At 59.3% G+C, this 15,964-nt stretch overlaps 8 protein-coding genes across 8 annotated transcripts; 4 read left to right on the forward strand and 4 right to left on the reverse strand.

Moving 5' to 3' along the window:
- Window positions 1-265: 265 nt before the first annotated feature.
- Window positions 266-2,524, forward strand: SDRG_09246 (hypothetical protein). Its single transcript, XM_008615165.1, has 12 exons — window positions 266-470; window positions 520-647; window positions 691-888; window positions 932-1,069; window positions 1,113-1,210; window positions 1,261-1,372; window positions 1,428-1,604; window positions 1,646-1,801; window positions 1,853-1,938; window positions 1,982-2,093; window positions 2,139-2,312; window positions 2,354-2,524. Exons 1-12 carry the CDS (start codon window positions 305-307, stop codon window positions 2,501-2,503), a joined length of 1,695 nt encoding a protein of 564 aa, XP_008613387.1. The 5' UTR covers window positions 266-304; the 3' UTR covers window positions 2,504-2,524.
- SDRG_09247 (hypothetical protein) lies at window positions 2,519-5,856 on the reverse strand (the record flags this gene model as incomplete). Its single annotated transcript, XM_008615166.1, has 4 exons — window positions 2,519-3,489; window positions 3,539-4,317; window positions 4,370-4,801; window positions 4,862-5,856. The coding sequence occupies 4 exons, from the start codon at window positions 5,854-5,856 to the stop codon at window positions 2,519-2,521; spliced, it is 3,177 nt and encodes a 1,058-aa protein (XP_008613388.1).
- A 1,080-nt stretch (window positions 5,857-6,936) lies between these two features.
- On the reverse strand, window positions 6,937-8,979 carry SDRG_09248 (hypothetical protein; the record flags this gene model as incomplete). Its single annotated transcript, XM_008615167.1, has 1 exon — window positions 6,937-8,979. One exon carries the CDS (start codon window positions 8,977-8,979, stop codon window positions 6,985-6,987), a length of 1,995 nt encoding a protein of 664 aa, XP_008613389.1. The 3' UTR covers window positions 6,937-6,984.
- Window positions 8,980-9,586: 607 nt separating this feature from the next.
- Window positions 9,587-11,506, forward strand: SDRG_09249 (hypothetical protein; the record flags this gene model as incomplete). The annotated part of the gene is made up of 1 exon (XM_008615168.1): window positions 9,587-11,506. The coding sequence occupies one exon, from the start codon at window positions 9,587-9,589 to the stop codon at window positions 11,504-11,506; it is 1,920 nt and encodes a 639-aa protein (XP_008613390.1).
- Window positions 11,507-11,667: 161 nt separating this feature from the next.
- On the forward strand, window positions 11,668-12,693 carry SDRG_09250 (hypothetical protein; the record flags this gene model as incomplete). The annotated part of the gene is made up of 1 exon (XM_008615169.1): window positions 11,668-12,693. One exon carries the CDS (start codon window positions 11,668-11,670, stop codon window positions 12,691-12,693), a length of 1,026 nt encoding a protein of 341 aa, XP_008613391.1.
- Window positions 12,694-13,212: 519 nt separating this feature from the next.
- On the reverse strand, window positions 13,213-13,694 carry SDRG_09251 (hypothetical protein). The gene has a single exon (XM_008615170.1). It carries the CDS (start codon window positions 13,674-13,676, stop codon window positions 13,245-13,247), a length of 432 nt encoding a protein of 143 aa, XP_008613392.1. The 5' UTR covers window positions 13,677-13,694; the 3' UTR covers window positions 13,213-13,244.
- Window positions 13,695-13,880: 186 nt separating this feature from the next.
- On the forward strand, window positions 13,881-14,543 carry SDRG_09252 (hypothetical protein). Its single transcript, XM_008615171.1, has 3 exons — window positions 13,881-14,114; window positions 14,165-14,280; window positions 14,332-14,543. The coding sequence occupies exons 1-3, from the start codon at window positions 13,904-13,906 to the stop codon at window positions 14,419-14,421; spliced, it is 417 nt and encodes a 138-aa protein (XP_008613393.1). The 5' UTR covers window positions 13,881-13,903; the 3' UTR covers window positions 14,422-14,543.
- On the reverse strand, window positions 14,437-15,686 carry SDRG_09253 (hypothetical protein). Its single transcript, XM_008615172.1, has 4 exons — window positions 15,505-15,686; window positions 15,328-15,445; window positions 15,045-15,278; window positions 14,437-14,994 (listed from the first exon to the last, which is right to left on the reverse strand). The coding sequence occupies exons 1-4, from the start codon at window positions 15,606-15,608 to the stop codon at window positions 14,542-14,544; spliced, it is 909 nt and encodes a 302-aa protein (XP_008613394.1). The 5' UTR covers window positions 15,609-15,686; the 3' UTR covers window positions 14,437-14,541.
- Between the last annotated feature and the right edge of the window lie 278 nt (window positions 15,687-15,964).

Consider the following 15,964-nt stretch of genomic DNA (forward strand, 5'->3'; position numbering starts at 1 on the left):
TTCATGTCATTCTGTCCGCAACGTCGCAAGTTTTGCAGAGTGCGCGTGAACGCTAAGGGCATGTTGCGCTGCGTATTCGAAACGAGTCATGCGCCGTCGATGCACATCGCCGTATCGCTGCCCGTGCATTGTCGACGAGCAAAGATCGACGGGCTTGTATGTTTTGAGTTTGAGTTTGACTGGGAACCATCACTCTTGCACGTGCGTTTCATGTTTCCACGCCGCTTTGTTCGAAAAACCGCGTTAGAAGAACCCACCTCAACCGTTCGGTTCCAACCGGTTGGAAGGGATCCGCCACGCCGAGATGGACGCCAAGAGCATGGAAGCGTCCGGGACCATGTGCTTCCATGGCATCGAGTACTCGGTCGAGATATGGGTCCAGCGCGATGAGCTCCATGTCCAGGTCGAGGAAGAGAGCCTCAAGGCGACGGCCGACGTCGACCGATGGGGCGGCGCCTTCCCCGCCATGTGTGCGATTCCCGACGACGATAACCATGAGACCTCATCCTCGCCGCGTAGACATTGAAGAGCTCACGAAGAAGACGGGCAACTTCAAGCGCTTCTACACCTTTGTCAACATGCTCGTCTCGGCCTTGAACCACAAGAGCGACTCGGTCTTCATTGACCTCCTCACCTACTCGGACCTGGTATCGACCGACTTCGCCCTCTGTACGACATCATGGCATGTAGGAGCTCTACCGGAAGCGCAAGATGGGCAAGTCCTCGACCGAAGCTCCGCCGGCAGTGGCGCTCCATGCGACCAACAAGCGCTACCTTATCCTGACGTACGCGGTCGAATTTGACCGCGTGCATTACCCGCTGCCGCTCCTGTACATTGAGACGCCGACGGCCGACATTTTGCAGAAAACCATCCTACGTCTCAAGCAGGTGGTTGGACCACTCGATCTGCGATTGATTGGCGTCGTCGTAGGCGCTTACCGAGTCCAAAATGGACGGCGGCGTCCCCGACAAGCAGCTCCATGCGCTGCAAGACGAGAACTCGTCCCTTCGGCTCCAGATCAAGCAGCTGCAAGCCATGCATGACGCAGCAAAGGCTTCGTCGTCCGACGTTCGTTGTCTTGTACATGGATCCATCTCTGATGACGTCGCAGGCGCGGGAGCACAAGGAACTCACGGCCATGTACCAGCAGCTCCGAAAAGACTCGACAAACGAGATCACTGAGCTCAAGGCGCAGATCGAGTTGCTCGAGTACGACCTTCTTTGTATCGATACACCGTACAGAAGCTTCTCGTGCGTAGAAAGCAGCAGTCGCGGGACGACGTGGAGGCACTGGAACAACGCTATGGCCAGCGGATACGTCAGCTCGAGAAAGACGTCGAACGCGAACGGGCCGACCAGCACCGTCTTATGGTAGACTATGAGACACGCGAGTATTGGCATCTCATAGACGATTCGGCTCGTGTAGTTGCAATTGGAGCGCCAGCTCGAGGACGAGCGAGCCAAGGCCTGTGCCGCCGAGACGCTAGTGCGCGAGCTGCAGATGAAGAACCGAGAACTCATGCGCCAGCTCGCCGTGGCACGGACCAAGTCGACGCCGCACCGAGACCGACCGCAGGCCGCGACGACGGCGCCAGCACCGCAGGTACAAACGACACTGAAACAGAAGAACAAACTTTTGTGCAGAAGCGAGCGGCGCCGGCGACCCGTCCGCGCAGCACCACAGCGTCGTCACGCCCATCGAGCGGCCACGACAGTGACGGCGAGCGCAAGCCTCGCTACACGGAGCGCCCACCAGCCACTTCAGCAAGCTTCAAGCGCTTTGATCCCACCGCGTACCATGTCGGTCCCACGATTCGCTGTCGCGCTCTTATCATTCGACCATTTATTTAGCTGGAGCGCCAGGCCAAGCTGCGAGCCCGATCGCAGTCCCCGCAGCCGCCATCGCGGTCGTCGTCGGCGCCACGTCGACCTATCACGTACCGTCGAGTCGAGTGTCTCGTTTGACGCGTTTTTGTGTAGGAGCGGGTACTCGTCCGACTCGTCGGCAGGGTACCAGTCGGGCGGGTCCAACGCCTCTCGACGGCCACGGCCGCGGAGCCGCCAGGGCTCCACCGAGCGCCAGCGCGACGCGGTACTTCTCTCTCGTCTCGAATTTGTGTGCTGACGTTGTCTGAAGGATGCGCGGCTTGCGTCTCCACGGTGGAGTGCGTCCAAGAAGGAGCCACCCGCAGTCTCGAGCCGCCGGTCCCCGTCGCCGACCGTTCCCCGCAAGGCCTCTACGACACCACTGAAAGGGTCGAGCACTCCGCTCAAGTCAGTTTCCAAGCTGCCCGGACGGACCAAGCCCACGGTACTTTCGTTGGACCGCCATATGTACGCTCACGGTTTTAGGTGCTCTCAACCAAGCCCCAGTACCTTTATGACGACGACGAGAGCGACACGGAAGCGCCGTCGACGTTCACCGATATTGACAACCGGCTCAACGCGCTGCAGCAGTTTCTGCGCGATGCCAAGACACACAAGACACTCGACAGGAAATAATTACAGTACGTTGGCTTACAAGTCGGTGTTGGCGTGCGAGCTCGAAAAGCTCCAGCGAATGCTGTCTTGGGGCTCCATGAGTGTGTGGGGCGAGAGGACGCTGCGGGCCACGCGGCGCTTCCCGTTCGGAATCGCCTTGCGGACTCCACCCATGAGGCTCTTCATGCTCGAGGCAAAGCCGAGGTTTTGCGCAAAGTGGTACACCTCGTTGCGCGAGAGCGTGTACTGGTGCGCCAAGCCGAGGTACGACGTCGGGTCCGAGAGCATGATGGGCAGAATCGTCTTGCCCTTGTCTTCGGCAAACGCGAGCTGGTCCTGAATGAGTTCGTTCTGGTTCTTGGCTGACAAGACAATGATGAAGCACGAGCACTTGAGGATCGCCTCTTTAGCCGCATGGATCCGCGTTGTCATGTCGCCGTCCGGGCTCGGGTGGTCGACGTACACGCGGCAATACGGGTTGAGCTCCGTGTACAGCTGCCGCACAAAGTCCTCGTGCATGTCCCCCGACGCGACAAACACAAACGGAGCGTTCTCCGCTTCGCTCGACGTCTTGTTGTTGAGGAACGTGTCGACCATGGTCCAGCCCAAGTTGGCGCCACTCTTGGTGGCCAGCGCTTGGCGCTTCTTCTCGATCTCGTCGCGGACGCCGTCGAGCAGCGACCGAAACTGACGCGCAAACGCCGCCTCGTTGTACTCATACGTAATGTTGCGCGGGTTGCTTTTCTCGACGGCGGTGATCGCCGACTCGAATGGGACAATCTGCCGCGCGTACAAGTAGACCTGGAGCTCTTCGCCAATCTTGACGTTCTCGGTCGAGAGCGCTAGGACGGGCGTGCCCACTTGCTTGGCGAGCGCGAGTTCCTTCAAGCACCACTCCGACTTGGGGTAGTCTTCGGTGAGAATGCTCACAACGCACGACGCGCTCGAGATACCGCGGGCAATCTCTTCGCGCCACACCGACCCGCCACCAATGCCACTCGGGTCCACTAGCCATCGCGACGACGTCAGCAAAGTATGGTGCGAGCACATACGTACTGAGATCGAGCCAGGTCGTAATGTGGTTGTTTTCCAAGCTTGTGCGCAGCTTCTTGGCAAACTCCATGTGCGAATGCGTGTAGCTAATCATGACGTCGCGACTGCCGGCCGCGCGCTTGACGGCAAACTGGAGCTCGGTCGACGTCGTGCAGTCCAGCGGCCGGCACCCGTCGCCGTTGACTTGCATCACGTCGGCGCCCGCCCCCAGGAGCGCGAGCGCTGTCGCCTTCTTCCCGCGCTTCATGGCAATGTGCAGGGCCGCGTCGCCAGAGTCGGCGAGCGCGTCGTTGATGTTGCCGCCGCTCGTCACCATGGCCGAGAGGAGCTCCTGTGACAAGTTGTCGGCGTACGCGCCGGCGAGGATCGGCGTCATGCTCTCGTGGTCGCGGATCGACGGGTTGGCTCCGTACCGCAGCAGGCGCTGGACCGCTTCGACACGGTTGCAACGCGCGGCCCAGTGCAGTGGCGTGCGACCGCCCGCGTCTTGAAAGTTGGGGTTTGCGCCCTTTTCCAAAAGCAAATGCAGCGTGTCGGTGCTGCCGCTCACGGCCGCCCAGTGCAACGGCGTTCGGCGGTTGAAGCCCGAGTAGCCGTACTCACCGAGGCAGTCGGGAATGCAATACTTGAGAATCTTCTTGACCTTGCGGACGTTGTTGAGGCCGGCCGCGAGATGAAGCGGCGTGAGCGCCACGTCACCGCCCCAGTCTTCGAGCACAGCGCCGACCGCATAGTTGCCCCGAAGGTACGCAAGCTCGAGCGCGGTGACCGTGTTCATACCACTATCCAAATAACATGCGGTCGATACATTGATACAAAAAGGGAAAAATGTACCCCGGGTCGGGCACATGGAGGTGGTCGGCGTTGGCCACGAGCAGCATCTCCATGATGGTCGGGTGGTCCACAAAGAAGATGGGCGGCACACGCTCGTGCTTGACGGTCGAGCGCGCCACTTGGTTGACATCGGACCCGTGGTCAATGAGCCACTGGACCGCGTCGACGCGCGACGCCGACACGGCGCAGTGCAATGGCGACACCAGCGTCGTCTTGAAGATCTGCTTGGCCGACTCGTCGGCCGAGATGACGACGCGCTTGACAAACACTTGGGAGAGGTACCAAAAAAAGTCGCCAGTGCTCAAGCGCACGCGGGCCACCTTGTCGAGCGCGTTCACCGAGAAGCCCGCGTCGTACAGCAGCTGCAGCATGACCACGTTGCCGTTCATGGCTGCGACGTGCATGGGATTTTTCTTGGAAAAGTTGAAAAACCTACAAAAATTCAAAATATCAACCTCTCAAAAATCCCAAATGGCTGAAAAACAAGCCTACCAGTGCAGGCGGGCCGAGCCATAGTGCTGCGCCGCAAAGTCGTGCCCGAGGTTGTCTTGCGCAAACACGAGCACTTGACGGAGGTCTTCGACGTTGCCGAGCTCGGCGGCCGTGTACAAGCGCTTCTTGACCTCGGCGACGAGCTTCTTGAGCTTGGTGTTGGCATCCAGCATCGCCGGCTCGGCCTTGGCCTTGCCCGTGAGCTCGCCTTCCTTGAACGCACCGAGCTGCATCTTGAGGTGGTCGCGGAGACGCGTGAAGTACGTGATCTGGACAATCATGACGATGTACGTGACGATGGCGCCGGCGCAAAAGACGATCGCGGGAACCTCGGCGCACATGTGGGCCATAAACTGCGATTGCACGAGCGTAATGACGCCGAGAATGAGGAGCGCGACTTGGTAGAGCATGAGGAACGAGCAGATCATCTCGCACGCCTGGAGGTACCACGTGCGCTGCACTTTCTGGCTAATGCGCTGCATCGCCATGCGGTGTTCCGTGGTCTCTTCGTCTTTGGGCGACGCGCGCTTGAAGAGGTCAAAGCACCGGAAACCCGTGCCCGTGATACCGAGGAAGAGCACAAATGGCGCCGTGCAGTAGACAGTCCAGCCAAACTTGAGCCACTTGGCGCACGAGTCGGAGATGTCGACGACGGGCTCGTACGCGTGCAGAATCTCGTACCACCAGTCGGCATCGACGTGCTGGTACATGTAGTAGCCGTAATAGCCAAAGGCCGCGCCGTCCAAGAGGAAGAGCGTGAGCGTCGTCCACAGAAGCCGCTTGACAAAGAACGAGTTGCGCAAGTAGCCCTTGAGGCCAATGTGGCCGCGCCGGACCGGCATGCTCATGGTGCGGGTCCGGAAGGCGTCGCGCGAAGCTTGGAGCGCGGGCTGCGGGCGCTCGACCGGCGTGGCGCCATGGCCGACGCCGTAGTCGGCCTCGATGTCGACGACCTCGTCCGCGAAGAGCAGCTTCTCCGTCTTGGAGCTGCTCATCCAGTCGTGCGTCGTCGTCGCCGTCAATCTCAAAATGCACGTCGTCGCCGTCGTAATCGCACGTATCCGGATAAAAACAAGCTCCGTTGGGCTCGGTTGGGTCGCCTCCCATCACACATACAAATACCGAGTCATAATTAAAAGCTTCGAAAAAATATTTATCACGCGGTTTGTATACCATAGAAAATGGATGTGAAGTTGTCCGGATAACGTTGTGAACTGGCCTCGGCATATGTGTTACATTCGTCCTGGTGTACTAGTATGCACTTTACTTTGAGCTCGCACCCACACCACGTCCAACGTTCAAAGGTGATCGGCGTGATCGCAAGGCCGAGTGAAGGTGACTTGACTACCTCTACTACCTTAACGTTAGAACAGTTTAACCTTGCGCATTGGCAATCGTAGATCTTAGAGCGTTTTGCTGCCTGCGACATGGCCTCGATCAGTCGCCAAACTGCGTCAACTTGTCCAACGGCAAGTTCGCGGCGCCGTCACAGAGCCCGTCGCAGATACGATGTGATGCGTTCAACGCGGCGACACCGCCAATGGATTCCTTCGTCTACGCATTTCGAAGACCACGCGAACGCTCTGAGCTAGAATGCGTGTCGTCTTCACTGCAGTCTACAGTGTAGTCTGCAGGTATGCGTGCATCAGATCGATTCGCCACGTCGTCAGGCCTCGCGTCCGACCGCGCTTTGATGGTGCGCAAAGAGAGATACCAAAAGTGCTACAGGTATTCGAATACGGAGCCGCACCAATGAGGTTCAGGGTGAACCCGCGAAATCGCGACGTGATCTCGTCATTCCAAGACGTTAGCAAGTGGGATGTGCAGTAGGACAAGGCAGGACGCTCGGTCATATCATTCGGCGCAAGCGGTCTATGATTTCCACATTAAGCTGCAGCCCGCCAGTCTCTGTCCACTCGCACCGCAACGGTGTCGACCGACAGAAAACAATTAACTACTCGGCTGTCCTCGTTGGTCTCTCTGCACTTGCGTAGGAACACCAAGCTGTCGCCGTCACGACCGCGTCTGAATCTCGAACTCTACAAGACGACTTGAACCAGCGCATAAAGAAAAATGGATACTGCTACTTGTTGGTTAGGCTATATCAGTGGTAAAGACTTTGGTCAGCCGCCGCAGCCACCGCAGCCGCCACATCCACCGCAGCCACCACAACCACCGCCGCCACCGCCATCACCACCGCAGCCACCGCCATCACCACCGCCACCGCCATCACCGCCACAGCCCGTCGAGCAGCCGCCCGTTGCACAGCCACCGGCGCCGCAGCCGCCATTGCCGGCGATCGTGCCGCAACCGCCTTCAGCACCGTACGCCGTGCCCGAGACGCCGCAGCCGCCGCTTGACCCGTAATAGCCGAAGCCACCGCAGCCACCGAGGTGGGTGTAGGGCATGTAGTAGTACGGGAGACCGGCATCGTACATCAAGACAGTGTGACGTGAGTACGGCTGGCGCACGCGGCCGTCCATGACTGGCGTGCCAATCACCGTCACGTAGACAGGCAGCGGGTGTTCGTCGGGCTTGGAGGCTTCGTGGACAGCGACCGCATACGGCATGGCTTCGGTCGGGTAGGGCTCGTTGACGCCGTAAAAGCGGTGAGCTTTCGAGGGCACGGCGCCGTGCTTGGCCCACGTCTTGCGCCATGCGCGGCGTGCAAGGAGACCCGTGGGCTTGTCCTTGATCCACGCTTCGTAGCTCGGTGGGAAGCTCGAGTACGCTTCGTTGAACGTCTTCGACCAGAGTACAAACGTGTCGGCGTAGCCTTTGGCGAGGTCGCCACCGCTGATAGTATCGTCGTGGTCAAGCAGTCGCTGGTGCGAATGCAGCGACGCACAGTACGCAGCGTAGATGTTGGGCGTCGTCTGGTGCGTGTGCCAGACCAAATCAATGTCCGACGTCGGCACAAGGATCGTCGCGGGCTCCTTGACGGACCAAAGGTGCATGAACTGCTCGTAGCGGGCAATCGACGCCGTGAGCACGTCCGGGTGTGTCCAGTACTCAAAGTGTGGGCACATCTTGTTGACAAAGTCGAGCTGTCGAAACATGCCTTGGACCAAGTCGAGGTGGAAGCGTCCAAGAACGTTCTGGCGGTACACCCGGACGGCGGCGTCAATCATCGACCGCATGGACCGGACACCACTCGCGCTTGCGGTGATGGCGTTGGCCGCAACGCTGCGCTTGAGCTCCTCGAGAAACGTGACCCACCGGCCGTTGCTCGGGATACCGGGGACGACTACTTTGTACTCGAAGGGCTCGTTGCGCAGCGCGCCGCTTATCGCGAACGACGGGTGTTTGGCGCAAAACGCCGCAATGTTGTACGTCTCGTACCGGATGCCATGGCCGCACGACGGGCACAGGATCGCCTTGTTGAGGATGTGCATTTGGTATGCGAGCGCCAAGGGCAACGCCGCTGCGCACCCTTGGCGGGGACAGTACGTCACGATGCTGCGGAGCGACGGCTCCGGCTTGGTGCCCAATTTGTACTTGACAGGGTGCAATAGGTGCACGGTGTGGGCAAAGTTGCCCTGCTTACGATGGTTGTACTCGTACTCGAGCGCCAAAAAGTGTGCGTAGAGGTCCTCGACATTCGGCATGGTCGCGACCAGGTCGTACAGCGCCTTCATGTTGAGTACGTGCTGGTGCACCTTCTGCACCGAGACGTTGCAGGGGCGGATGCCCAGTGCGTCGTGGCGCGACGGTGCAGCGTTGATGGCGACCGCCACCGAGAGAAAGGTGTCCCACATGTTCTTGGGCTCGACAATCCACGTCTCGGACGCGATCGCCTTGTCCAAATGCGAGAGAACCTCGTCCCGCGCCGATGACGTCGGTGCGTTCAATGTCAACTTGACCTTGCCGTGTTCGAGGAGCTGGAACGGAAAGCAGTGGGTGTCGTCGATCGGGTCGAGCAGCCGCGTCGTGCAGTAGGCCGTGTTGCAGGCAAACTTGAGCTTCTCGCCGTCCAAGACCTCGAGCGTTTGGCCCGTGAGCACGACTTGGCGCTCGACCCACTTGGGCACAAGGAGCACGCGCTCCTTCACGTCGAGGTCCGCGACATACGACGCCACGCAGATCGACTCGGCATGCAGCAGCGTCTGAACGCCCATGCTGCCAATTGAAAACTGCACGTGTACGTGGCAGCGTTCGACACCAGATCGTAATTTCATGGACCAATCAGCGTCGCCGAATCTGCGATTGACACCCAAAAGATTCGAGGGCGATCGATTGACGTGCTCCTCGACGACCACGAAGCAGAATTTTTGTCGGTTGCACCCAAGTCTGTCTTCGTTCGACCAGATAGATGCCCACGCAGTTGGCTTCTTGGCTGGAAGACACCATTGGATTATGTCAAAAATGGGTACACTATGGAAAATTTCGACATAACGGGCGGAAATAGCATGGAATTGGCAAAAAATGTGTCATGATCAAGCGATCTGGGGAGACTAGCAAGGCTATAAATTTTTACGTAAAACCTTGACGAGTGCAGTGCTGCTGTTTGTAGGTACGCACGGGAAATGCATCGACCATCTCGTTGCACCCATGCACTTTGATGCAGTTCCGTGCAGGATTGTGGACAGCTTGCAGCAGCACATACGAGGTGCATCTCTCCAAATAAGAAATGATCTCTCGCCACTTGCGTATTATATATAAGAGGATATCGAAATATACAGTCTTAGAGACCTGGTTCGCTGCGTTTCGAAATCTTTTCCTTTGATGGCACGACGAGGAGCGGCCGCGGTCGCCATCGCCGGCCTCTGGCTGCATGGAGCCGAAGCAATCCTGCCATCCGGCGTGCTCTCGATCTCGCGCTTTGGCGTGAATGCGACGCTGAACATGCTCGTGTCGCCCAGCCACGACACGGGCTGGGGCCCACCGCTGCCGCAGGAACACGACCGCAACGGCTCACAGCGACACGTCTTGGCCGACGCCGGTGACGCGTGCAGCGCCCTCTCGCGCGCACTTTACGTCGACAAGATCGTGGTGGCACACCGGGGCAACTGCTCATTCCTGGAAAAGGCCAAGATTGCGCAGAGCGCCGGGGCAGCGGGGCTCATCGTCCGCAACACGCGCGAGGCGGTGTACCTTCTCGACCGCAATCGCACGACGCCAGCTGGCAACTTCTCAAGTGACGCGCCGATGCCGGCGTTTGCGACCGACTGCTCGCGCGGCGAAGGCTACGTCCCGTATCTCGACCCGATCGCACCGTGGCTCGTGCAAAGCGATGTCTGCTCCAAGCAGCCCGGCTGCACATCGCGCATCTGTCTTCCGACCGGGCACCGAAACGAATCGTCATATCAAGTGTGCTGCATGTGGGACACGCACTTGCTCATGGGCGCCAACTACACGGAGGCCGACGCCGCGCACTTGCAGCTGCCCATCGTCTTTGCCACCGTCACAGAAGGCGAGACGCTCACTGCGCTCCTCGCGACATCCCCGTCTCCGGCCGGAACCCTCTACGCACGGTACATTCCCTTATTTAATCTTGCTTCGATCGCGCTCTGGGCGATCGGCGTCGCCACCGCGATTGGCGGGTCCTACTACGCAGCACGTGCCGACCGCGCGCGCCTCCGCCAGCACAAGCCCCACGCCGACCCGACGCGCAAGGCGTACGACGACGAGGATGATGACGAAGCTGACGTCCTCCATCTCTCGTTCCAGCACGCGATTGGTTTCATCGTCGTCGCTGGTTGCTTTCTCACGTTTCTCTACTTTGTGCACGTCGGGCCTCTGCTGTCGCTCTTCTTCGGCCTCTCGTCCATTAGCACAACAACGCTGCTGCTGACGCTGCCGATGACCAAGCGACTCTGCCCGTGCATGTCGTCCTGGCATCTTCGCCTGCCACTGGTCGGCACCATCACGATCCACGAGGTCCTCGCTCTCAGCGTCAGCACGAGCCTCGTCGTCGCGTGGTTTCTGCATCGCGACGCCCTCTGGAGTCTCCAAGATCTCTTTGGCATTGCGCTCTGCTTTGTGTTCCTCAAGACGATCCGGTTGCCCAACCTCAAGATTGGCGCGCTCCTCCTTCTCCTTGCTTTTGCCTACGACATTTTTTTCGTGTTTGTAAGTCCGCTCCTCTTTGGCCGCAGTGTCATGGTCGACGTGGCCACCGGTGGCCCGCCCGCCGCGGCTCGCGACGGGTACCCCGGGCGCGACTACTGCGAGCGGTACCCAACCTACCCGCGCTGCGTCGACCCGGACCCACTCCCGATGCTGCTCGTCTTCCCGCGCGTCGGCGACTGGCGTGACGGCCGCGCGATGCTCGGTCTTGGAGACATTGTACTTCCGGGCCTGCTCCTGACGTTCGCACTGCGCTTTGACTATACGCGCCGCGTGCACTTGAAGCGCAAGACCAATAGCGCCAATGTCTTCTTTGGCATCGCGGCCACCGGGTACGCATTGGGGCTCGGCATCACGAACGTTGCGGTTGTGCTCATGAACATGGGCCAACCCGCGCTGTTGTACCTCGTGCCATGCACGCTCGGCAGCGTCGCCGTCGCTGCGCATGCCACTGGCGACCTCCCGCACATGTGGCACGACGGCTTGTACGAGGTCGAGCCCATGGCGCCGATCGTGGGCGGGTCGCCGGTCGACTACGAGGCGGGCGACGAGGCGCCGCTCCTTGACGATGCGTAGCCTATATGCGAATGCATCTTCATGATCGATGGTCGTCTTGCCGTCTTCATGGGCTTGGAGCTTGGGAAATATCTTTTGCTTAGAAAAGCCATCATATTTTAGCCAATCACAACGCGCAGAAGCCGAGACGGGTGGATCAGGTGTTTACCTCATCCAACGCCATGAAGCAGAAGCTGCCGTACGTCGGCGCTGGGCTTGGCACCGTGCTCTGCGGCGCCGCAGCCGCCGCCTGCGTCTACTCGCTCGTGACGATCCGTGCGCGGCCCAAGAAGCTGCTCACTGAGAGCGGCAGCCCGCAGGTGCCCGTGGGTCTCTTGCGCTTGAGCCACCCCGGCGACGAGTTTCTGCACCTCTTGCGCAACGACGTGCTCCTCGAGAAGACGATCGACCGCGTGAGCTCGCGCCTCCTCATCTACGTCGAGACGCCGCCGGGCATGGCGACGTCGGCGCGGCTCCAGTTCCTCAGCGACCTCTACAACAATGTGTGGGACCTCGCATGCTACGTCGGCAAGTACGAGCTCGACATTCGCCTCGTGGCCAGCCACGACCGGTCCTGGGACGAGCTACTCGCGACGCCTGAGGTCACGGGCGTCTTTGGCTACCATGGCATGGACGTCTCGGAGCTCAACGCGCAGCGACCAGCGCACTTGCCCCGCGTCGGCTTCTACCCGCTGAAGACGTACGTCGAGCGCCTTGTGAACCCGGCGCAGTTTGCGTACCTCGAAGATCCGTCGACGACGCTGGCGAAGGAAGCTGTAGTCGTCGTCGGTGGGACCTTTGACCACCTCCACAATGGCCACAAGAAGCTGCTGTCGCTCGCCGCCGCGGTCACGTCGTCGCTGCTCATCGTCGGCGTCACGGCACCGCACATGCTCGAGAAGAAGAAGCTCGGCTACCTCATCCAGCCGCTCGACATGCGCAAGCGCAAGGTCACCGAGTACCTCGCATGTATCACGCCGTCACTGCAAGCCGACATCATGACGATCGACGATCCATTTGGACCTGCGATTTCGTCGCCTCAGATCACTGGCATTGTTGTCTCGACCGAGACCGTCCCCGGTGCGGTCAAGATCAATGAGATTCGCGCCGAGCGCGGTCTGAGTCCGCTCAAGATCTACGTGTGTCGGCGGACCGAGTGCAGCACGCTCAGCTCGTCCTTCATCCGAGAGCAAATTGCCCGGCGATAAGACAAGCAAACTCGTCGTTTTTGTTGTACTTCAGATGGGCAACCGGCGTTAATACATAGTCTAATTTTGCGATCTGTCATTCCGAGATGAGATGAGAATCCCAGAGATGAACGCAGCGATGCCACGCTTCAAGCGCGCTCCAGCCACTTGACGAATCCCTCATTCATGGGCTCAAGTTCAACCACCGATGAAGCCTCGCGTTTTCAAACCTCAGCAGCATGACGCTGGCGATAAGCGAGCTTGGCTACATTTCAAGGCATGCATATGTTCTTTAAGATGATCATGGTCTTGCGAGCTGGTGACTGCACCTGGGAGGTCTACGACGTCTCGGCGAAGCGATCAATAGCGTCCTGCGGTTGGTCGTGGCTGCGAGCTCCAACGCGCAGTGTGGGTGCAGCCAGGTACACATGAGGTAGGGTCTGTCCTGGCTGCCTTTGTCGTATCTCGAGCTGAATCAATTATGGGTCAAGAGTCGCCTGGGGCATGAGCCTCAACCAACAAGCCGCAAGACCCCAAACAACGATGTGGATGAACTAGTATTGCGCTTAAGGCTATGGATGATACGAAGTCGCTGGCGCCTTGGGCATTAGGAGCGCCATGATGTCTTCGTCCGACAAGTTCTTGCCCCACGACGGCGCCGGCAGCGAGAGTTGCTGCATGGCCTGTTGAATCGTCGCCACATCGTTGGCCGTCATCTTCTCTGGCTCGCGATTGTTAGTCGCAGGAGCTGCCACCTCTTCATGTGCCTCGGCCTCGTCGTCTTCGTCGTCGCTGTCGGCCATGAGCGGCTCGTAGCCCATTGGCGCCCCTTCGTCTTCCGAGTCGGATCCCAGCATCTCATGCTCGCCGCCGTCGACGCATGCGTCGCCATCTTCCTTCTCCGCTTCCATGTCGCTAAAGTCCATGGCCGGGATGGGTCGCTGGCTCGCGACGACCGCATACTCGCGCTCGAGCGCGTCCAGAGCCGCGCAGCTCTCGGCCATTTTGAAATCTTTGTCTCTTCTCTGGCGTCATTATCCGGACTTCTATTCTATCCGTACTGGATGTCCATTGGCTACAGGAAACGAGGAATTTGCCACCTGTGTAAAACACGTGAAATATGTGTGCTTTAGTCGACTGGTCTTTCAATGGTAGGTGGAAAAAGACGTGTGAAATATGTGTGCTGGGTGATGACAAACGTGGGAAACGCATTTTTCGCGGGACGACGGCGATGGCATCGCACTACGATCTGTTTGGCGTCGCGGCCGACTGCAGCCAGGCAGAGATCAAGCAAGCGTACCATGCTGCGATCCTCATGAGCCATCCCGATAAGCAGAAGGCCGCGGAGGACGTCTCGTCTCTGGACTTTCAGCAAGTCCATGCGGCGTACCAGACGCTGCGGTCGGCCGAGACCCGGCGCGCGTACGACCTGTCGCTGCAAGGTACCGTCGACCGTAGAGGTCCATGTATCGCCCATGCGTTGCCGACGTAGAGGCCAAGCTGCGCGACGAGAAGCGCATTTCCGACGAGGTCGATCTGGACGACATGACGTTTGATGAGGAGAGTGGATGCTACGCCCATGCCTGCCGCTGCGGCGAGCACTACTTTGTAGGATGGCTTGGCTTGCAAACGCCGTCCTCATGGAATCCTTCTGCGTAGATCAGCATCGACGAGCTCGAAGACGGGACCGACGTCGTTCCTTGCGACGGCTGCTCGCTCAACATTCGCGTCTTATATGCGATGGAGTAGAGAGTAGGGATGGCAGCCCTTGGTCAAATAGTATGTATTCCTAGCGCGTGTCGGTTATCATGTAAAGAGCTTATAAAGCCTCGTGGTATGGCGACGCGACGGACGACGACGCTGGCGCGCTTAGTACTCCTTGCCCTTCGGGGGGCCCACGGACGGGTAGTGCAGCGGCGTCTGAATGCCGTCGAGGAGCACGAGGCCGACGTAGACGCAGAAGAGGAAGAAGAAGCCCACAAAGATGGCCGAGAGGATCGTGGGCGTCATGTTGACGTAGTGCGAGAAGCAGAACGGCACGCTGCCCGCCGTGCTTAAGATGTAGCCCTCGGGGCACACAAGGGGCGTCACGACCGCGGCCGCCGCGAGCAGGTTGCGGTGGAACGCCGCAAACACGTCGTGCGCCGCCGACGCCTTGTCGCCCGTGAGGGCAAAGTAGACGCTGTTGCCCGTCGCCTTCTGGAAGAGACCCGTCGCCTGCTTGATCAAGTTGTCGAGCTCGGCCCACGAGTGCGTGTTGCTCGCCTTGACAATGACCACGTCCGTGCCAGACGCACCGAGCGTCGTCGACTGAAGGAACGCCTGCGAGAATACGCGTGAGAAGACCACAAAAGCGTGCGATGAGTACAAACCTCGACGTTTTCAATCGTGGTCTCGTGCGTGGCCTTGACTTGGCGAGTCAACGCATCGTCAGCATCACCGCGCGTCGTGTGGGGGTAGGCCACGCTCGACTTGGCATCACGGACGAGCGACTCGAACGCAGCACCTTCGAAGTGCTCAAGCTCGTCCAAGCGGAGCGAGTCGCGCACAAAGATGGCGATGGCCTTCGGCGCCAAGTACATGACCTCGTAGGGCGTGTGCGCGTTCTATGGCCAGCTAAGTCCCATCACACTACATAGCATTCGAGCGTCCTACCAAGGCGTCGCTGTTGGCGCTGCCTTGGATCGTCGCAATCGTGCTCGCAATCTGGGTCGTCGTGTACGGCGCGTCGGCCTTCTCGGCGAAAACATCCGACGTGGGCTGCTCAAAGATGCTACGGGTCGCCATCATGGCATGAGACCCACCGTTCGGACGACCGCACGAAGCGCGTACCCATTCTGCGACCAGAAGACAAGGGGGACGTAGGTGGAAGGATCCACGGAGGCCGCGACAGACGCGGCCGCAAGCGCCAAGACTCCGCCAAGGGTGAACCGCATGCTGCTACCTCTTCTCTTCTTGGACGATAAACTCAAGACGCCTGAAACGAACACCCACCCTTGGGCGGCCAAGTCCGGTGTTATTAATATTGTCCACCAACCTTGGGATCATACTTTAGTCAAGTCTATTCATCAAATGGGTGCTTGAAAATGTAAATAAATCGACCTGCTGAGGCGGCAAGACACACTATTTAAGAATTTGCAGGGGAAACGCACATGAGAAACACTATTTCACACAACTGACTGCAACCCTACCCTACATAAACCTTTCAAACTCGATACACTAACATGCCGATCCACACCCTTGTCGGGTCAAGCCAATGTCGGCTCGACGCCTCAGCGTCATGTTGCATGGG

The sequence above is a fragment of the Saprolegnia diclina genome (assembly GCF_000281045.1).
Source record: "Saprolegnia diclina VS20 unplaced genomic scaffold supercont1.29, whole genome shotgun sequence".
NCBI classification, from domain to species: Eukaryota; Oomycota; class Saprolegniomycetes; order Saprolegniales; family Saprolegniaceae; genus Saprolegnia; species Saprolegnia diclina.